The sequence below is a fragment of the Danio rerio genome, chromosome 1 (genome assembly GCF_049306965.1).
Source record: "Danio rerio strain Tuebingen ecotype United States chromosome 1, GRCz12tu, whole genome shotgun sequence".
Lineage (NCBI taxonomy): Eukaryota > Metazoa > Chordata > Actinopteri > Cypriniformes > Danionidae > Danio > Danio rerio.
In genome coordinates this window covers 46,235,001-46,258,581 of record NC_133176.1, presented here as the reverse complement: position 1 = coordinate 46,258,581, position 23,581 = coordinate 46,235,001, and the positions used below count along the sequence as shown (strand labels likewise).

The 23,581-nt window shown below is 33.9% G+C and overlaps 1 protein-coding gene across 4 annotated transcripts in view; it reads right to left on the bottom strand.

The window, feature by feature from the left end:
- Positions 1-23,581, bottom strand: part of ctnna2 (catenin (cadherin-associated protein), alpha 2) — an 814,561-nt gene that overhangs the window by 35,394 nt on the left and 755,586 nt on the right. For all 4 annotated transcript variants that reach the window (XM_005160072.6, NM_001159372.1, XM_073948054.1 and 1 more), the window contains 3 exons: positions 20,549-20,641; positions 18,305-18,461; positions 8,846-9,046 (listed from right to left, as the gene is read on the bottom strand). In XM_005160072.6, the coding sequence (XP_005160129.1) occupies positions 8,846-9,046; positions 18,305-18,461; positions 20,549-20,641 (451 nt within the window). The remainder of the gene's footprint in view (positions 1-8,845; positions 9,047-18,304; positions 18,462-20,548; positions 20,642-23,581) is intronic.

The window sequence follows — 23,581 nt, the reverse complement described above, 5'->3', positions numbered from 1 at the left end:
AAAGTGTTTAACTCTGTTACTAAAGAGTAAACTCTGGTATAGTCTATGAGCCTTCAAATGGCTTTTTCCCCACAAGCGTTTCTTGACATATTCAGATGCATTAAATACTGTAAAAGATACTCACACTAAGTTTTTGTTTAAGTGGCTGAGGTCAGACCAGCCAAAAAGGTTCAAAATTGAATACTCGAAAATGCAATGAGACATTCCTAATGCAAATAGGTCTTACAAAAAACTGAAAGTAATTTTAATTGGAAAACAAAATCCTCCAAAAAACAAAACAAAAACAAAACATGAGGCCACTTATAATTTGGTTTCATTTACATCTTGCCCGTTAGGCTAAAGAATTAGTTAGCATTGGTCTTTTTTCTTAGTTAGTATAACTTTTTTCTTTTCTTTTTAAATGTGCCATGTACTGCATTAATCTAATTAGTTAAATTGTTCTCTGATATTTACATAGTAGGTATGTAGCTTGGATAAATAATAATAAAAAAATCTCGATAAATGGGTTCATGTGCTCATTTATTACCCCATAAAATACCCCTAGAATAAGAAAGTCCTTATTGACCATATTTGTAATGGTCTGGGTGGAGCTGAACAAATTCATAATCTGTATATCCTGCATTTTGCATTCTGACAAGCTCTAAAGTGATAACCGGTAGAGTTGTTGTTTAGAAACACATAAAATACAAACTGGTGTGACTGGATTTGACTTTGCTGCATTTCCCGTTTTCAAAATAATGAGTTTCACAAACCTAATAAGTTCAATTGTAAGGGAGGAAAACTATTGTTGTAATCTATAAATATAAATAGTCCCATGTGCAACATATCAGTCTGTGTTTCGGCTGCTGATCTCCTGAAGACAAAGTCATGTCCGGATAACTTAGAACATGAAGCTGTGATAATAGGGTATAGGCCGAGCTAGTGTTGTTGCCATATTGATAAACTTCCGGTGACCAGTTATTGTGAGTTTTTTTCCACCTTATACGGTTCCTTTTTACAGCATCGATGTTGTAATGTATATAAAACACAACCAGTTAAACAGACTTTGGCATTCATTTAGTTGCTCAAGCGTAAAACGAGACAAAAATCGTTTACTCGTACGCACCCGTCAGAATCGGCAATCAGATGCAGAAGCTCCGTTGAATATACTGGGGTAAAATAAATGCTCATATTATAAAGACATGGGGGGGGGGGGGGGGAAATGTAATTTAAAGCAGTGCTTCTTGTACAATCTGAGACCCACTTTATATTGGATATCACTCAGCCAGTGGAGATTGCTGATTTTTTAAAGAAAACAGACCTTAAACGCGCCGGTTTTTGCATTGGCATGCAGTTCACCGGAAGCGGTTAACCCATGTTACTGGCAAATTAAAAGTCCTATAAGCATGCTTCGGCATATACCCTATGAATAGCCCCATGAGAAATACAACAGTCTGTATTGTGTTCTGATTAGCCTGTTTTTAACTAAAGTGTTTACAGTTATGGTGTTTGAGGCTTACGGTGATTTCCAGGTACTGAGTTCTTTTTATTCAACTATTTGTGTTATAGGGCACCTTTAAAAAAGTGTTGGCCTCATTGTAGAATTCAGGAAGGCACAAACTAATTCTATTACCCTTGTTGTCTCTCCATGCAGACTCTTGGGTCAGGACGTACACATTTTGTAGGGTCATTTGGCAGTGTGAAATTATTGCTGTTTTTGGTACCCCAGCAAACATGGCCTTCAACCTGTCAGCAAAACACTATATTTGCCATAAAAATCATGTGTGAGTGTAAGTGTGTGTGTGTGTGCTTGATGGAGGGCAGTGATTAGGTGGCCATATTTCATCTCTGCATGGTCACCCTTTGGCATGTGCCCTACTCACTCTGCCATACTCCATGACAGTATTGCTACTCCTGCCTTCTACTTGGCACTATTACATCAGCCATATTTCTCATTTTTAATCTACTGGGGGCTTGAACATAACCTTAACGATGGGGTAATTTTTACAGCATGAAGATTAGTTTGGATCAGGGAAAGGATGAAGAGGATAACGAGAGAGGGAAAAGTCATCACGGCTTCGCTATTAGACTATTGATTTTCAGGCTCAAGGACACAATTGGAGATTCGTGAGCACTGCGAGCTGAAGGTCCTTCAGCTGTGTATCTTTATAGAGCTTTGGACTGCCTGCACTTTTGTTATATTTACAGTGCCTTGGGATAAAAAAAAATAAAAATAAAGAGTCCTGTATAATAAGTGGTATGTCTGAGGCTGAAATATGTATGTCTATCAATAAGGAACAGAACCCAGACCAAAAATCGCTGAAGAAATTGAAAGGAAAGTGCTAGACACTCTTGATGAGAACAGAACAGTGAGTTCATTTAAGTTTTTACTAACTTTTTAAATTGGGAACTGTTACATTGTAAGTTTAATTCTGAGAATGATAGCTTGACCTTCACAGAAATTTTGCTCTTGTTTTCCAGAAGAACTATAAAATTCATTCTTGGTGATTCGTAAATTGTAAGTCAAAGGATACTGGTATTTTATAATTGGATTTTATTAGTCACTCAGGACCGTGGTTTCAGCTAAAAGTATAAAATGTTCTGTTCTACAAAAAAATATAGTGAATGTAAACTGAAGACAGAAGTAATTCAAGTCGCAAAGTCCTAAACAGCGGTGTAAATAACTCATTTTTAAATACTCAAACTACTGTAATTGAGTAGTTTTTCTCAGAAATTGTAATTTACCAGGTAATAGTTTAATATTGTGTACTTTTACTTTACATTGAGTAGATGTTTAGTGCAGTTTTGGAACTTTTACTTCATTTTCCTTTAACATGCAGTCACTACTTTTGATTTTGATTTTTTTGTCTAGGGATTAGAAAAATCCGTCCTGTGATTCCTGTCCTATCAAAATCGCTCAATAATTTACCTTCAGATATGTGCAATTTATAATTGCAGCAAACTGTTTGGAAGTGTCTAATTAAAAGTGTCCAAGAAGATGTTCAAAATCTTTACATGCAATAACCCAGAGACTGTTTAGATGCAAAAATGAAGGATGTTTACTATATGCAGATCGAAATGGCCTTAAACAACCTGCAGTCACAAGACGTCAACATGACGTTAGATTGAAGTTGTACTCCAACATCGTGAAAAAGTTGCGATATATTTGGAAAGGAAATCGGATTGACTTAAAAACTCAATGTCAGGCCGACCTTAATGTCCAACATCCAACCTGAAATCACCCAAATACAAACTTAACAATGATTTTCCACCACCGGTCATAAAGGTGAGCAAATCCAGAGCAAATTTTGTTTGTGTGTAAAAATCTCTGTAAATTAAGATACATGCACATGTAGAGATATTACGAAAAAATATAAAGCCTTGTTTTCTGGGGTGAAACAAATGTTTTAAAGAATAAAACAATGAGGTATCTTTTACTTTGGTTTCATTTACATCTTACCCATTGAGCTAAGGTGTTAATTAGCATTGGCTTTCCTTCTTAGTATATATTTTTCCTTTTCTTTTGTCATTCAATAAATTAAATGGTTTGATTATATTAATATTGTATGTTTCTGGCTTAGGTAAATAAAAAAAAATTCTCCATAAATGGGTAAATATCATAGGCCTCCAACTCAAAAGTTTTGCTCCAACCTTGATCAAACACAGCTAATCCAACTAATGAAGTTGTTCAAGTTTTTTAAAACACCTCAATTATTTAGATCAGCTGTGTTTCATAAGGTTGGAGAAAAACTGTGCAGAGCTGTGGCCCTCCAGGAATTGAGTTGAGAACCATGGTTTATATGCTGATTTATTATCCCAGAAAAAAGCCTTATTGACCATATTTGGAATGGTCTAAAGTCAAGAAAAAATAATCTGCTAAACTATTTTATTTTATTTTATTTTATTTTATTTTATTTTACTTGGCCCGGTTGACATTTTGTGCATAGGTTACCTTAAAAATTAATAATAAATAAATAGAAAATCCTATGTACATTTGATTTATATATTCTTAGAGGGCAAGTTAAAGTGTCAAAATAACTGGTGTAATATAAATAAATATTAAAATGACCAAATAACTGATGTTATTTAGCATTTCACATTAATGTATCTATTTAAGAATGTTTTAATATTTATACTTTAAAACAAACTTGACAATAAGAAAATACTTAAATTGTCAATCAATTTTCTTGTAATTCTCAGATGTAATTAATTGTTTTCTCTTTTTCTCTTCTAAGTAGACAATTGCAAAACCAGCGTCTGGTATATTAACCCTATTGTCTACTAGAACACTACGACTATGAATTTCCTTCATTATTGAACTGAAGCCACTTAATTCCAGCCACAGCAAACATGTTAATTAAATGTAAAACAAGTCACATAAGTCACATAACACATAAGCTTCTAATATGCTAATTCACTCACCCCCACCCCAACACTACCCCAGGCCCAAACCTGCAAACTTTCAAAAATTCATTGACATTTTCTCATGCCAAGTCTTGTGCAATAATGAAAGGTCTTGAAGAATCAATGCCGCAATGCTTTATGGTTCAATTCCATTTATGCGGTGGCACCACGGCCGTCACTTAAATTCACAGGGCCCGGGACTAAAATTTTTATGGGTGGCCCTCCCTCCCCTGGGCTTATTAAGTAGGCGTTGGGTCTCTGGAACAACATTCCCTGACAAAAGCCCTGGGTGGCACCAACATCCCATTGCAAAGACAGAAACAGAGAGAAAAATCAGAATCAAACAAAAGTACCACCTCATCAAAGTGAACACAGAAAAAGAGAAGAGACAAGAGCCAGTCTGGGCGTCCAGCCCTTTCACAATTCAATTATCACTCTCAATCGAGCATGCAGATATTCCTCTCGGTTTTGCTGAAGCAACTAGCAGAACAGTTTCCCATTCAAGCTGAGCGAGCATTAACTCCTCAACTTGTGATTTCTGGAGAAGAGTGAACTATTTTTATATACAGTCAAAATTATTAGCCCTCCTGTATTTTTTTTTTATGTTTCCCAAATTATGTTTAACAGAGCAAGGACTTTTTCACAGTATTTCCTATAATATTTTTTCTTCTGGAAAAAGTCTTATATGTTTTATTTCGACTAGAATAAAAGCAGTTTTTAACTTTTGTCAACATTTTTTAAGGTCAGTATTTTTAGTATCCTTTTTTCAAATGTCTAAAGCAGTTGTGCCCAAGCTTTTTCATGCAAAGGGCCAAAAAAAAAACTTGATTGAGGCTAGTTGGCCGAAGGTAAATATAATTGCCATGGGTAATTTCCTAGTTTATTTAATAATATTTAAAAATCACTAAAAAACATTGCTTTATATGAACTAAACCAGCATTTTTTTTTTTACATTTTATAATGCATTTATTACAGTAAGAACAAAACAATCTTATTTATAAAAGAATTAGACTTTTTTGAAGCTCAGCAATAAGAGGGTATGTAAAAAAAAAAAAAAAAAAATCCTAAATTAGAAATCTTGATCTCTGTGTTAAAGCCATTCGCCCCAACCCTCTCCATCATATACTCGCTTCTCCTCTCAGATGGTATGGTGGGCCAAATCAAAGCTTACAATGGGCCATCTTTGGCCCACAGGCCTAACTTTGGGCATCTCCGGTCTAGAGAACAAACCACTGTTATACAATGATTTGCCTAATTACGATAACTTGCTCTGTTTACCTAGTTAGGCCTTTAAATTGCACTTTCAGCTACACTGTAAAATCCAACAGTGAACTTTATCAAACATAATGAGTGTAGTTAACTCAAAATTTACTGAAAGATAATTGTACTAATTTGAAAAGAGTTTTGAACTCAGTGTTGTAGGTAATGAATTAAATAAATACCCCATTACTTCAACTTTAATGGAGTAAGTTCACAGAACTCATATAGATTAGTTTTTTCAACTCAAATAGTTTGTAGCAGTCGGTTTCCTCAAATGTTTTGAGTTGCCTTAACTTATTGGGTTTTACAGTACTAAGCTGGTTTGAGTTCTCTTCATATATTGGGTTTTACTGTGCTCAAACTGCTTCGTTTACTCAAATGGATTAAGTTCACAGTAGTCATTAGGATTAGTTTTTGAACTTAAATGGTTTGTTGCAATCGGTTTCCTCAAATGGTTTGAGTTACCTTAACTTTTTGGGTTTTACAGTGTAGTACTGTATCTTGAAAAAATATCTAGTAAAATGTTATTAGAAATTAATTAAAACTACACTCAAAAATAACTCATTGGATGAACTTAATACGTAATAAAATGGTGGCTGCTGTAATGTGTTCGGTCCTCATTAGGTCTCTAATAGGTCCTGATAAGGAGATAAAGCGATGCAACTTTTTTTTCATAGTTTTCAGAGGATAAGTGACAAAGTACATATGACTCACTGTAGAACAGCATTACACAGATGGCGGTGTCAGCTCTCTAGCTCAAATCTCATGCCCTCCGATGTTAATTAATAGAGGAAAGTTCATAATTTGAGTGATATGATGCACAAAAAGAGAAGCGTTCGCTAAGAATTAATTGCACTCACTGATAGGAATTATGCTAATCAGGATGCAGCCCAAACACACCAACAGGATTTTGTTTTGAACGCGGCTCCCTTTCTGACATTATGGATTTGATGTAAGTGTGAGGCAATAAAGAAGGTCTAACCGCCAGATCACTCATTATCACATCATTTTGGCTTAATTCTAGTGATGTGAAGCAACATGAGGGCCATATGAGTGGGCAATGGAGATAGGAAAATAATAAACACGAAAGAACAATTTGGACTCGATGTGTGTTTTATTGACTGATTTTTATTTTATTTTATTTTATTTTATTTTATTTTATTTTGTCCCTGATAATTTAATTTAATTTTATTTTATTTATTTAATTTTGTATTGTTTTGTTTTGTTTTATTTTATTTTAGCTTAGTCCCTGATTATTTATTTTATTTTATTTTATTTTGCTGTAGTCCCTGATTATTTATTTTATTTTATTTCATTTTGCCGTAGTCCCTGATTATTTTATTTTGTTTCAGTCCCTGATTATTTAATTTAATTTGTTTTAATTTAATTTAATTTATTTTGTTTTTTTTTGTTTTGTTTTGTTTTGTTTTAGACTCTAATTATTTTATTTTATTTAATTTTATTTTTAGAATTTAATAATTTGATTAAATAATTAGTTCAAAAACAAGTTAACTCAAAAATAGGACCCGCAATGTTTTATTTGAAATCTGAAAATGTTCTATTCTGGTTTTTAACGAATTTTGATAAAATTAAAAACATTTTTTAAACTTATTTACTTCAAGTTTGTTGAACCGCTGTACACAATTAGATTATAATCATGCTTTTCAAAAGTTCAATCGTCCTTTTACTTAACTACATAAAAAAAATGTAATTTTACAAAACAACAACAGTACTGGGACAGTTCAAAACAACAAAAGTCTTGTCCTTGAGCTTTGACGACTGCATCCATACATCTCTGCAATGACTCAAATAACATTAATAAAGTCATCTGGAATGGCAAAGAAAGCGTTCTTGCAGGACTCCCAGAGTTCATCAAAATAATTTGGATTCATCTTCACTGCCTCCTCTTTCGTTTTACCCCAAACATGCTCAATAATGTTCATGTCTAGTGACTGGGCTGAAGAATTTGCCCTCTCCTGTTGTTTGTAATGTAATGGGCAGCACAAATGTCTTGATGCCTAAGGATGTTGATGCTGCCATCCACTCTGCAGATCTCTCCCACGCCCCTTACTGAATGTAACCCCAAACCATTTTCCTTCACCAAACTTGACTGATTTCCGTTAGAATCTTTGGTCATTGTGTGTTCCATCTTCAGCAGTATTTGTGATGATTGTGATGCAGCTCAACAGATTCTTCTGCCACTTTTCCAAATGATCAATTAGAAGTCAAGTTATTATTTGTTGCTCTTACAACTGGAATTGAAAACAAGACTTCTGTCAGGCAGCGTAGATCTGGATTAAGGACTTGACTTTTTAACATGTATTAACAATGCTATTTCTGTTAATAACGGCTGGAGCCTTCCACCCCCCCCCCCCCCCCCCCAATTCCCCCAAATAAATACCAACACCTTATTCAGACACGTCCTGAGTCTATTTATACCTTCCTTGTTCACCTTAAACTTATCTTTTGACTTTTTCTGTCAAACTAGCTGTAATAATATGATTAAATCTGTAATTTCATAATAACAAAATGCATCAACAACAAAAAAGGAACATTATTTTTCTCCTCTCATATTCCACTCGGTCTTCTAAACAAAGCCGGCTGTCAGAAAATTCTAATGTAATGTTTCAGACACAAACAGACGCAGTACAAAGCACCGCCGCCGCCAGAATAATATTTTGAGTGCTCATTTTCCAGCCACCCTCCATTTGTTGGTTCCAAACAATCGCAGAACCGCATTTAGACGAAACAACTACATCAAAACGTGTCAGGTGAGATGTTTCTCGCACATTAACACCTAAGATAGCAGTGAAACCGTGTCTTGAAAGCACAGAGAAGGCTATGCGCAAATCTCAGCATTACTTGGTATGTTTTGGCCCTCGGCCTCGTCTGTCAGAGTCTAAATTGCCGCCTCCTGAAAGCTGGCACTAGACTGCAAAAGGTGGAGGGGTTGGGGAAAACAGATGAAAAATGAATGAGCGAAGGATGAGTGCCAGAGGAGGGAACAGGTGGCATCTCCGGCCCTGCCATCTTTTCTCGTCTGTCTACCCTTCTCGCCTCTAACTTCCTTCTTCCAAGTGCTTCCTCCTGGTCTCCTCTGTCCATCTGTCCCCTTTCTCTACCATACGTTTCTGCTTTTGTGAGTATAAGATGATATGGGGGCCCAGGTGTGTGTGTCTGCATGTGCATTCTTAGTTCTCACCAGTTTCAGAGAGCAGCTTGATGGACTCCAGAACGCGCTCTGTGTAAACGCCAGGCTCGTAGTTCTCCATCTCAGCATTAATAATGTGTACCACACGAGCAGCTCGGCCCCGGATCGCCCCTGCTGTCCTGTCCAGAGTGTCCACGTCCCCCTCCTGCAGGGCGATCACACACTTGTTCACATCCTCCAGAATGTGGTTTTCTGTGGAGACATTGAGGAAAAAGGGTGTTTAGTTTGAGTGAGTGTTTTTTTTTTTTTCCAGTGCATCTTTTAAAGGTTTAATTTTGTTTGTAAATATTAGAGATACATTTTATTTCAAAAATGAATGAATGAATAAATGAATGAACGGCATAAAACAAATTATTAAATAACAAACTATTATTGAAATTAGTAAAAAAAAAGAAAAAAATGAGGAAAGGAAAAGAAAAAAAGGAAGGTAGGGAAGGAAGATAATGAAAGAAGTAAGGAAGGAAGGAAGGAAGGAAAAAAGGAAAAGAAAAAATAAAAACAAAGGAATGAAGGAAAAGAAAAATGAAAAAATGGAAGGAAAAGAAATAAGGACATGGCAAGGAAAGAAGGAAAAGGAGATAAGAAAAATAAAGGATGACAATAGAAAGGAAAAGAAAAATACTAAAAAAGAAGAAATGAAGGAAAATAAAAGAAAAAGAATGATGGGAAAGAAAAACAAAAAAGGAAGGAAGGAAGGAAACAAAAGAAAAATAAAGGAAGGAAGGAAGGAAAAGAAAACGAAAAAAATGAGAGAAAGAAAGAAAAAAGGAAGAAAAGAAGGAGGGAGAGAGGGAGGAATGAAGAAAGATTGAAAGAAAGAAAGAAAGAAAGAAAGAGAGGGAGGGAGGGGGGGAGGGAGGGAGGATTGAAAGAAGAAAGGAAACGAAAAAAGAAAGGAAGGAATAGAAAGAATGAAGAAAGAAAGAAGAAGAAGAAAAAGAAATGGCAAGGAAAGAAGGAAAGAGGATAAGAAAAATGAAGTAAGAATATGAAAAGGAAAAAAAAGAAATAATGAAAGAAAAAGAAATGAAGGAAAATAAAAGAAAAAGGAGGAAAGGAAAAAAATGAAAGAAAGAAAGAAAGAAAGAAAGAAAGAAAGAAAGGAAATTAAAGAAAAAATAAAGAATAGAAAACAAAGGAATGGAGGAAAAGTAAAAAAGAAAGAAAGAAAGAAAGAAAGAAAGAAAGAAAGAAAGAAAGAAAGAATATGTTGTTGTCTTTGTGGTCCTGAATCAGCCATGAACACAAGATGTTTTCTAATGCCATCATTCTCCTAAACCTGCATGAAAGAAACATCACAGAGGCTTTCAAAACACATCTCTGTGTGTGGCCCTCATTAAACTCTGCTTTCTTAATGAGGGTGTTATTTGTCTCCTATTCTGATAAGAGCCTTCTTTAAGTAACTTGCTTTAAAATGCTTTGTTTTTCTTTCATTTCTTTCTGGCAACAGGTCAAAGTGCACTGATCTATAAGCTGATTTTACATATGGATAAAACAATACATATTTAGAAATTATATATTTAGAAATCAAGGTTTTTACAATTGAGCAAAAAAAAAAAAAAAAAAAAAAAAAAGCTAAAATGAGACCTGGCTAAACCAAATAAAAAGATAGGGGGAAACACACTTATTCCAACTGATTAAAGAAAAGAAAAACACTGGCTAGTCGGATGTTCAAAGCACTGCCTGAACTGATCTATAAGTTGATATATAGATCTGGATTAAGCAACTGAAGAACAAGAAATAGACTGGCTTAGAGGCATTTAAAAAAAAAGCATGACGTTACTGAATTCAGGGCGGACTAAACCAAATGGAAAAACGAGTAAAACCGGAGATCAAAAGAACAAAGATCAACCGGTTCCATAAATACAGTGGCCTTTTCAAATACCATGGTAAAACACGTCTGCCCTCTGCACTAGAAATATTTTCAGCCTTAATATTTTAGGAATTTTCTTTTCAGTCTTTAAGTATTGATGACCCCCCGTGCCTTGGCAAAACATTCTGTTTACATCTTCACTTTGAAAGAAATCACAGATAGTGTGTTAAACTTGGTTTATACTCAACGTGTCAGCTAGTTCGCTTGAAAGCACATGGCGAATGCGACGTCATTGCTGTGTTTACGGAAATTCACGTAAACACCTTTCACGTTTTTATTTTTTATTTTTTTTGAAGACTCCTTCCACATTTTTTAATGTTACAGCCTTATTCCAAAATGGATTAAATAAATTTCTTTGCTAGACATTTTACATACATTACCCCATAATGACAATGTGAAAAATATTTTTTTTGAAATTGTTGCAAATTTATTACAAATAAAAACCTTGAAAAATCACATGTACAAAAGTATTCACAGCGTTTGCTCAATACTTTGTTGATGCACCTTTAGCAGCAATTACAGCCTCAAGTCTTTTTGAATATGATGCCACAAGCTTGGCGCACCTGTCTTTGGGAAGTTTTGCCATTTTCTCAATGCAGTACCTCTCAAGCTCTATCAGGTTGGATGGGAAGCGATGGTGTACAGCCATTTTCAGATCTCTCCAGAGATGTTCAATAGGATTTAGGTCTGGGCTCTGGCTGGGCCACTTAAAGACATTCACTGAGTTGTTGTGAAGCCACTTCGTTGATATTTTGGCGGTGTGCTTTGGGTCAGTGTCCTGCTGGAAGATGAAGCGTCGACCCAGTCTGAGGTCAAGAGCACTCTGAAGCAGGTTTTCATTCAGGATGTCTCTGTACATTGCTGCATTCATCACTCCCTCTATCATGACTAGTTCTCCGGTTCCTGCTGCTGAAAAACATCCCCACAGCATGATGCTGCCACCACCATGCTTCACTGTAGGGATGGTATCAGCCTGGTGATGAGCAGTACCTGGTATTCTCCAAACGTAACGACTGGAATTCACTCCAAAGAGTTCAGTTTTAGTCTCATCAGACCAGAGAACTTGGTTTCTTATGGTCTGAGAGTCCTTAAGATGCCTTTTGACAAATTCCAGGCTTCCGTCTGGCCACTCTACCATACAGGCCTGATTGGTGGATTGCTGCCTCTCTTCACTGAAGAATGCTGGAGCTCAGACAGAGTGACCATTGGGTTATTGATCACCTCCCTGGCGAAGGTCCTTCTCCCCTGATCACTCAGCTTAGATGGCCGGCCAGCTCTAGGAAGAGTCCTGGTGGTTCCAAACATCTTCAACTTACGAATGATGGAGGCCACTGTGCTCATTGAAACTTTCAGAACAGCAAAAAATTTTGTGTAACCTTACCCAGCCTTGTGCCTCAACACAATCTTGTCTCAAAGGTCTAAAGACAATTCCTTTGTCTTTATGCTTGGTTTGTGCTTTGACATGCACTATTAACCCTGGGACCTTATATAGACAGGTGTATGTATTTTCAAATCATGTCCAATCAACTGAATTTACCACAGGTGAACTCCAATTAAGCTGCTGAAACATCTGAAGAATAATCAGTGGACACAGAATGTACCTGAGCTTAATTTAGAGCTTCACGGCAAAGGCTGTATCCATGTATATGTCATTTTTAGCTTTTTTTTTTTTTTTTTTTTTTTAATAAATTTGCAACAATTTCAAAAAATCTTTTTACACATTGTCAATATAGGCTATTGTGTGTGGAATTTGAGGAAATTAATTTAATCCATTTAGAAATAAGGCTGTAAAAAAATGTGGAAAAAATGGATGAATGTATGAATACTTTTTGGATGCACTGTACATACATATATATATATATATATATATATATATATATATATATATATATATATATATATATATATATATATATATATATATATATATATATATATTTCAAAGGGTGTTAAAATATATCATCAATGTACATGTTATTTACTAATGTGTACCTTCAGGCACTAATACATACCCTGTTGGCTTAAATAAAGTAAAATGGTGTAATAGTAGTAGTAGGGGTAGTAGAAAAATAGTTTTTTAGCCTTTTTTTCAGTATTGTTTTATGGAAGTTTTTGTTTCTTCTTTTCTCCAGAAAGACATTTTGTTAGCTAAACAATCACTATATAGTAAATCAACAGTACAATGCATTGCAGACATTGTACTTTAATCCCTAAAAGCTTGACTCTTTTCAAACATGTGAAAAATAGTATATGGCACTAAGCTCTTTAAGGGAAATGTAATTCTCACATTACTAATTCATTCAAACAAACCATAACCAGAAAAAAAAACACACACAGTAAAACATGTCCATGTGTCAGCTATTAAAATATATTATCTCTTAAACAAAAATACAAAAATAGGTTGCTAACAATTCATATTTCCTTTGTGTAGAGTAAAAATCTTGGCAGGTCAGGTATTAATCTCCAACAGGAGCCTAACCGATGGAGGATTTCCGGAATAATAATAATAACACCACCAACAACAACAAATCCTTATTGTTGATTCCTGACATGTTTTATTTACAGGTTTGCAGGAGAATTTTTTTTTCTAAACTGGAATGCTCCGCTTGCACCAGTTTCTGGACAACAAACAATGGGCTGCATACCAATATTACCTCCTGTTTCATTTCATTTGCAGCCCACACGGACCTGTCAGATATATAAAAGACCTGGCCCACAATAGGCCACTAATTCATTCATTTATTTGCTTTGCATTTAGTGTTGACTTATTCTGATCCCTGCTTTGTAATCACAAAGCTATATTACAGTATGTGTATGCCATATTAAATCTAACTATAATAAATGAAAACCTATAGTAGATTTAAACTAAGTTTTTTACTCATCATAGCACACATGCTGCAGATGATTTGACAATAAAAGTAATTTGATTTGAATAATTGTTTGAGCGCTCAAAAATGACATTGGATGCTTGTTCAAGCTAATTATTTGAAATAACAATAGAGTTCTTCTTTTTTTTTAGTAACAACTTAAATTGTTTTATGTTCAATATACTTAAATTTGTAAAAAAAAAAAAAAAACTACAAAAAAAACAAAAAAAAAAACAACAACAGTTAATCTAATCGATTTGTGTTGGTACAACATGTAGGAATTGTGTGGAACCCAGCAGTTTTTACAGTGTGTGTGTTCAGAATTCTGAGAGTTCTGATTACTCTATATGCAGCAAGAAATAAAGAGGTAGGAGGTGAGATTGAGATTGAGAACTTAGTGTGCCTTTTTTGGCAAAAGAAAAAACTGTTCTAATAAAAAAATATTTTAAAAATCAATTTAGACTAATTGCACAAAGAAATATTTAAGTAAAACGTGATTACCTTATTCATCAGCAATAATGGCTGAAATTACATTCCAGAGAAAGTATTCATGACATATACAGTACATTCTGCACCTGGTCAAGAGTTTAAAGTAAGAGAAACGAGTTCTTAGAAATTCTCGGTTTCTCTGGATAGTTATGTGTTTGAGTAAAATGACATTTATCTGACCTAAACTTTATTGTGTTTTAGGATATCAACAATGGTAATAACAGTATTCCTGAACATTGACTGGTTTATTGTGTGTGCCATGGTTGATAACAATATAAAACAAATGAAAATCATATTCAGTTGAAGTCAGAATATTTAGACCAATTTTAATTATTTTTTTCTTTTTTAAATATTTTCAAAATGATGTTTAACAGAGCAAGGAAATTTTCACAGTATGTCTGATAATATTTTTTCTTCTAGAGAAAGTCTTATTTGTTTTATTTCGGCTAGAATAAAAGCTGTTTTTAATATTTTTTTTTTAAAAATTCATTTATGGTCAAATTTATTAACCCCTTTAAGGTGTGTGTGTATATATATATATATATATATATATATATATATATATATATATATATATATATATATATATATATATAYATATACACAYATATATATATATATATATATATATATATATACACATATATATATATATATATATATATATATATATATATATATATATATATATATATATATATATATATATGTATATATATATATATATATATATATTTTTTTTTTTTTTTTTCCGTTAGTCTACAGAACAAAGCATTGTCATACAATAACTTGCCTAATTACTAATTACTGCCTAGTTAACCTAATTAACCTGGTTAAGCCTTTAAATATTACTTTAAGCTGTATAGAATTGTCTTGAAAAATATCTAGTAAAATATTATTTACTGTCATCATGGCAAAGATCAAATCAATCAGTTATTAGAAATGAGTTATTAAAACTATTATATTTAGAAATGTGTTGAAAAAAATATCTCCGTTAAACAGAAATGGGGGAAAAATAAACAGGGGGGCTAATAATTCTGACTTTAACTCTATATGAACTCTATATTTTTGTGCAAAAATATAAATGAAAGAAAAGTCCTTTAAAAATCAGGCCACTACATTTATAAATATTTGTAAGACGCCATCAATGTTTGTTGGAGTTAATAAAACAAAAATTAGTGGCATAATCCTGATTTCCAATTACACTAAAATTAAAATATTTGTTTCAATATTCTGAAAAAAAAAAAAAAAAAAAGGATCGAGGGTGTTAGGATTCTGCCACTTTGATTTTTGTTTTGATTGCGTCCAGACATTGGTGTGGTCCGTTCTTCGTACCTCGTTTAAATGATCTAAGATTATTATACAGATCCTAGATCTTTTAATCTTGATAACTGATCTCTGGCTAATTTGGTTCTTCAAACAAGTAGCGAATCAGACTAAATTGTCAGGATGAACTGATCTGAGATTGCTGTTTGTATTGTGAAGGACAGATCTATCGATCCTCGAAGTCATGATCAGCAATGCAGCGATTGGCTTATGGCACAGCAGCGTAATGACATCATCTGATTAATATTCAATTGTCCATGTGAGCAAAATGATATAAAATTCATAGTAAACGTTTTGTTAAATATGAATCGCAATAACTTTCCACATTTAATGTAGGCTACAGGCTTTACACTTTCATGTGTCAAGAGGATTTATTAATTTATTTAGTTTTACATTTTAGATCAGATTTTCTTTACTGTAGTCCCCAAGTTTCTTAATTGGCGTATGAGATTTAAATGAATTTTGCATCAAAAAAGCATTTTGAATTAGGTAAAGGCATCTTCAACTTTTGCAAAGCATCAAATCTCCGGCATATTAGCTGTCAAAACATGTATGTTGACTGCATAAATTATTAATCCTTTATAAAAAAAAACAAACAAACACAAAAACTGTAGAAAATTGTGCATGTCTATTATCTTACAGAGATTGTACTAAAGCTGGATCAGTACTTTAAATAGTATGCATTTGTATCTAAAAAGTCCATATTAATAAATGTTCTCTTTGATCCCTTTGTGGAGAACCACCCCGTTTTGTACTTTTATTTACTATGTTTTATTTATATATATTTTTAACCTTCTATGTTTATAAACACAAATATTATTAATTATTTAATATCAAATATTATTCATTATTATAAATTATAAATGTGTATATATTTAAGCCTTTTTAAACTTTTTTTTCCCAAGTGTATTTAATCTATAGGTTACTATTGGACGAAGATATCAGAATTCGGTACATACTTTCAGTATTACCTTTGATTGAAATGAGCCGATCTATTCCTGTTTATATAAAATGAGCCTGCTCCCAAGCAGACTTGAGCTACCAGACCTGTTGCTATGACAACAACTCTCGCATGAGTTTTGAAGAACAAAACGATCCTGGATCGTGTCAAATTTTCAATAAACAAATCCAGCTAATTGAGTAATCCACGTATGAAGAACGGACTCCTGATGTGTGTTGTTTGTTCATGGCACAGTGTTCCTTCTCACTATTGTGTCATGTGCTCTCCTGTCTATTGTCTACTTCCACTCTCCTTGTTATTCAATTATTAGTTTATAATGTTCACCTGTTTGTTTGTCAATTTGCTTGTTTATAGCTTTCTTTTGTCTGATCTCCTGTGCCAGTTTGTCATATGCCGTTTATCACCTTCTCCTGTCATGTCCAGCCCTGCACTTCCCTACCAGACCATGACTTTTTGGTATAATTTCCCCCTCAGGGTTGTTTTAGTTTCATTTTATTTTATTATTCAAAAAACTCATTTTGCTCCTTGAGTCATTAAATAAAAACAATTTAAATGCAATACTTTTTTTCTTTTAACATTATACCCAAACATATACAAATCCTGACAAATTTAGTGTTTCCAATCAGTCTCCTAATTTGGTTTAATTTAATTTAATTTAATTTAATTTAATTTAATTTAATTTAATTTAATTTAATTTAATTTTTTCATAACTATAATTTAGCCTTAATATTAGCCTAAATATGCTAATGATTTGAGTCTAAATACTGTGGCTGTATCCTTTCAAAGGGTGGTAAAATGTATCATTAAGGTACACTTTATCTACTAATGTGTACCTTCAGGCACTAATATGCACCCTATTGGCTTAAATAAGGTAAAATGGTGTACTTTTTTGAAAAATGAACCACCCTGTTACAGCTTTTGTTCCCTTTTCTTAACTGAATGTACACTGATACAGTAAAATAGCGACATAATAAATGCCACAGTAAATACAATAATCTTTTTCATCAGCCTTGGACAAAATAATAACACCATGTGCATGAACAGTATTTCAAAAAGCAAGGCTACACACACACAAAGGGTCATAATTACTTATATTTATGTTGAATTGTGTAGCCCTTTACATTGCAATTCAGCGTTAGGATTTGCATTCCCATTTAAGATAATAGGAACTTAATGATTAAGGCTATGTTTTAGTGTCTGTTATATAGAGGAAAAAATAAAGACATTGCATTTCTAGTGCCAAGCTTAGAGTGGAGGGTTTAGACATTGAGAGGAGAATGATGGATATTTACATTAAAAAAAAGGAAAAAAGCATCTTAAAAAGCTCTCAAAATGTTGTAAATGTATGTACGCAGAATGATTTAATGATCACCATCAAGCAGGAAGCACTCAATTGTGGTTTCAAACAGACCACAAATACTGCAGCTCAAGCACACACACTTACTATTATGAAAAATGTTGAGAAATTCAAAAAAAAAATAATAATAATAGAGAACACTTAAGAATGACCAGTTTCTATGAATTTTACTCGATATGTGTTTGATTAAAATGTTAATAGTTTGTTACGTTTGTTCCAAATTCAAAATAAAGATATTGGAAATGTATTTTTTTTTTATTAAAACAATTGTTAAAAATAAATGTTTTCATCAAACACTGGTATTGTTGCCTAAATTTTTTTTTTGTAAATGTCATACATTTAATGTTAATTTGTCCAATTATAATTTAATGTTTTGAAAGACAATGTGTTTTGTTTTGTTTTTTAGAAGAAAAAGAAGAAATGACATCAATAGTTTGCGCATTACTACAAATCCAAATTTAATTTAATGTAATTATATTTTGTATTTAATATTTTTTTTATTTTATTTTAACCTTAACTTTGATTTAATTTAATTTAATGAGCTAATAAACTGGAAATAAATCAGTTTTTGTTTTACCTGAGACAGACAGGAAGTCATCAACGGAAGTGATGTCATCGACTGCCTCAGTCAGGATGCGCACTTGCTTCTCCCACTGGTCTTTAAAGACATCCATGTTATCCTGAGCAACCTTGCTTTGAGGACGAGCTGCCAAGGTCAGGGCTGCATTGATTACCTGTATGAAAAACAATATACCATTGTGAAGGTAAATATTCTAAAGTAACTAAAGAGTCAAAGTGCTGATAAATACATGTTTTTAATATTTATTTATTTATAAATTATTATTATATATTAAATAAAGAATAAATAATTTATGATTATTTATTTTTTAATAGGCCGTTCATTCCGCTGTGGCAACTCCTGATTAATAAAGGGACTATGCCAAAAAGAAAATGAATGAATTAATGAATTAATGAACCTAAACTTAAACTGTAAGCATGTTTCATATCAATAGTACACATACTTTATATCCCTTATAGTTGTTGAAATGTCATTTATATATATATTAATATATAACATTCATGATATGAAAATGTCATATTATCATATCATGATATGAAAGCAGTTCATCCAAAAATGAAATGTGTCATAATTTACTCTCCCCCACTTGTTACAAGCCTGTATGATTTTTTTTTATTTGAACACAAAAATCATCATAAATAAAATGAATTTTATTTAATAAATGAATCTGCTCTTCAGTGTTTGAACTCTCAGTAATGATTAAATCACACTGAACTGAGCTAAACTGAACTGAACTAAACTGAACTTAAACACTAAAAACTGAACTACACTGTTCCAGTTACTATGACCATTTATGTGAAGCTGCTTTGACACAATCTACATTGTAAAAGCGCTATACAAATAAAGCTGAATTGAATTGGATTGAATAAAATAAGACATTTTGAAGAATGTTGAAAAGCAGCAAGCACTGACCTCCATGGTATTTATTTATTTATTTCATTTTATTTTTTCTACTGTGGATGTCAATGGTTACAAGTCTCCAAAATTCATCAGAATATCTTTGTTTGCCTTCAACAGAAGCGAAAAAGTCAAAAAAGTTTATTATTATTATTTTTTTTTCATTCAGCTGATCTCCGGGTCTAGCAGGAGCACATAGCTTAGCACAGATCACTTAATCTCATTAGACCATTAGCACCTCACTCAAAAAATGACCAAAGAGTGTCAATAATTTTCCAATTTAAAGCAGATTCTTTACCAATAGAAGATGAAAAGTTGCTGATACGACTAGAAATACTGGCTGTAGCAGGAACAATGACATTACGTAGTGCTTACCTCATTGGTCATTTTTGAGAGAGATGCTAACAGTCTAATCCGATTCAATGATTTATGCTAATATAAGCTACACTGTAAAAAATGATATAATCAACTAGGTATAACAGCATATGTTTTTGTTTCATTGTAACCTATTAAACTAAGTTAACCATGCTCAAACTTAAGTTTATAAGTTATGCAAGCTGTTTTAAGTCAGTTTAACAGAATATAAGTTCAATGGACTCATAAGGTTTAATTGATTCAGCTTAAAATTTAAAGCAACCAAGATTTTTCAGTGTATGCTAAAAGGACTCAATTCAGACCCGGCTTAATGGATCAAAATATGGTAAAACTCAACTGTTTAATGAAGTAAAAAGAGGATATATGTATATATTTAAAGGATGAGTGATCCCTTTTTATTTAAACAAGACAGATTTTATTTTAAAACTAAATGTTAAAATAACACAAGTTAGTGCTCACACATTTCCCCTTCTCTTGATATAAAACTAGTATGGCTACATTATGAATTATCATATGATATAACATAACCCAAGATCTTTTTTTTCCTGTCCCCAGTGGATTTTACCTCTGACTGATTCCTTCCATTTTTTTCCAGCGGGTTGCAAAAGCAATTTCATGTAGACTCCGAATCGCTAAAAAAATGTAATGCGAGTCATATTTAATACATGTGACAGATCTGAATATGTACCCGGCTATGCTCTTCTCCATCATTTGAAGAATAACTGCCGCCATCGTCAATAAAACAAATGTACACAAACATCTCTTCTTAAGGAATCTCTGTGCTTTGGGTGGCTGATTAAGCCATAATGTTAGTTGTGGCAGACAAATGGTGCTAAGTAAATAGAGTGTTTGCAAATAAGGTACATTATAGTAACTAAGTGACAAATTGGTATTTGTCAACAGCACATAAAACTGCTGCAAAAGGTTGTAGAAAACTGGATGGATAGCAGAAGGTTCTGGCCTTTTTACCTGAGGACACAGGCTATCGATCTGTGTAGCAGCCATGCGCACTAACTTCACCCCCTCCTCATTGTTGGAGATGGAACAGGCGAGGTTGGCCACCTGAAAAACACAGAAAGAATGATGTTGGTGAGCAATCGGGTTATTTTGTATGTCTAGATTTAAGTGTAAAGTGACCTTGGGGTTCCGGTTGCCCGCTTTTCTGTAAATCAAGCAGGTTAGACTAACATTCGGACGGAAGCACATAAAGCTCTCAAGCAGAGTGCGCACATACACAAACGTGTGGTCCTTTTTCCCTGTTCATGTTTGAAGCTATCAGTGCTGTGTGCATTGGATAAGGATTTAATGCTTGGCTTGAGAAGGCAATGTCAGGGCAAAATATGTACAGAGAGTTAGAGCTCATTCAAGTGTTAGATTGGTATTTGTTATTTCCCAGCGTGAAGAACATGATTTGTGGGTCCCTCGTCCCCTGCGCTCCCCCGGCCCAAAATCATCCCGCCTTGGTCTCTCTTTTACTATTTTTAAAAATAGCATCTATTTGAATAATTGACATCACACACAGTGTAATTTGAATTTTTAGCGGCCGGTCTCCTGGACGAAGGATAGCGGTGTGTTCACTCGAGCTATATAAGCTCCCATTGCGAAAACACAATTACCCCAAAAATGTCAGCGGACACAGAGAGGGGTCCTAATTGGAGGTTGCCATTACTCGGTTATTCACTCATATGAAGTAATGTCAAATTTTAAATCCAAAACTGCCAGCACAAAGCACATTGGTGGAAAAAAACAGAGCTCATTAATGAACTTCAAGTTCACATGTAAATCATTAGGGCAGTTTACCAGGATTAAAGGGAGAAGGAAGGAAGGAAGGAAGGAGGGAAGGAATGAAGAAAGGAAGGACGGAAGGAAGGAAGGAAGTTGGAAAGGAAGGAAAAGAAAGAAAGAAATAAAGAAAGAAAGGGAGGTAGGTAGGGAGAGAAGAAGAAAGACAGAAAGAAAGAAAGAAAGAAAGAAAGAAAGAAAGAAAGAAAGAATAAGTGAGGAAAAGGGAGGATAGAGGGAAATAAGGAAAAGAAAGAACGAAAATGTTAGGGAATAAAAAGAAATAAAGAAAAAAGGGAAGGAAGGAAAAAAAGAAAGGAAGAAAGAAAGAAAGGATAGATGGATGGAAGGAAGGAAGGAATGAAGGAAATAAGGAAGGAAGGAAAAGAGAATGAAAAATTAAGGAAGGAAAAAAAGAAATAAAAAGGAGTGAAGGGAAGGGAGTGAGTAAAGAAAGAAAGAAAGAAAGAAAGAAGGAAGGAAGGAAGGAAGGAAGGAAGGAAGGAAGGAAGTTGGAAAGGAAGGAAAAGAAAGCAAGGAATAAAGAAAGAAAGAAAGAAAGAAAGAAAGAAAGAAAGAAAGAAAGAAAGAAAGAAAGAAAGAAAGAAAGAAAGAAAAACAAAACAAGGAAATGTAAGGATGGAAGGAAAAAGAAGAAAGGAAAAGAAAGAATGAAAAATTAAATAAGAGAAAGAAAAGGAGAAAAAGGACAGACTAGAAAAAAATCCCACCACAAAGCACAAACCGGGGGTCATTAATGAATTTCACGTTCACATGTGATTCATTGGGGCAGTTGGATTAAAGAAACAAAGAAGAAAGGAAAAAAGGAAGGAAGGAAGGAATGAAGGACGGAAGAAAGGAAGGAAATTGGAAAGGAAGGAAAAGAAAGCAAGGGAGGAAAGAAGGAAAAAAGGAAGGAAAGAACAAATGAAAAAAAGGAAAAGAAAAAAAAGAAAAAGGAGGGAGGAGAAGGAGAAATGAAGGAAGTAAGAAAAAAGTAAGGAAGTAAAATAATGAAAGAAAGTGGAAAAAAAAGAATGAAGAAGGAAAGGAAGTAAAAGATAGAAAAAGAAACAAGAACAAGGAAGGATAGAAGGAAAAAGAAGGGAACGAAAAGAAAGAATGAAAAATGAATGAAGTAAATGAGAGAAAGATAATGGAAGGATTGAAAAGAAAGTAAGAAAGAAAGAGGGAATGAAAGAGGGAATGAAGGAAGGAAAATAAAGAAAAAGAAGGCAAGGAAGTGGAGGAGGATGCAAGGAAAACAAAACAAAGAAAAAGAAGGATGGAAGGAAAGAAGGAAGAAAGGAAAAGAAAGAAGGAAAAGTTAAAGAAGGAAAAAAAAGAAAAAGAAGGGAGGGGAAGGAAGGGAAGGAGGAAGAAAAGAATGAAGGAAGGAATAAAGAAAGAAAAGAAAGTATGGAAGGTAAGAGTGAAGGAAAAAAAAGGAAAAATAAGGAAGAAAAACAAAGAAAGAAGGAAGGAAGGAAAAAAAGAAAAGGAAGGGGGATGTAAGGAAAGGAGGAAGGGAGTGAAAGAAAGAAAGAAGGAAAGAAAGAAAGAAAGAAAATAATGAAAGAAAAGAAAGAAAGTTAGTTAGTAATTAAACTAGCAGATGGCTCCTCTATGCGCAATACTTCCTTGTCTAATTTTTGCTTGCCTGCAGCCCTCAGGTTACCCATCATGCAGTGCATCTGGCAACACCGGTTCGGTGCCTACACGTGAATACATGTGTGCGACAAGAAAAGGTCTCTCCCTCTCTCGCTTGTGCTTGTTCGCTTCCATCATCAGGAAAGCATCTGCACAAGGAGCGGCGGCCAGATTGGATGCTAAAAACCTGGCTCCCTTCTTCCTCCCCTCCTGCCAAAATGTCGGATCTGACAGAAAACAGCGGAATATTGCTCAGAAAGTTTATAATTTGGTGACTCGTCAGACCCGGATGAAAGGCGCTAATAGGCGTGTCAGTCCTGTTTTGATAACAATCCAGAATTGGTGTTCCAAGCATCTCGTCCTCTGCTGGTAAATCAGATTACACAGCAGCCGCGAGTGAGGATTTTGACGGCGCTAAAGTGACATATGCCTGCTGGCAAATGCAATACCACTGAAGCCATATCAGCAGGCTCCTCTTTTTCTTCTTCTTCTTTTTTTTAAGGTAAATCAGGGTAAATCAAATCTGTGTTAGAAGATTCTTGCTTACGGCCTTTTTTCTCCTGTTTACCC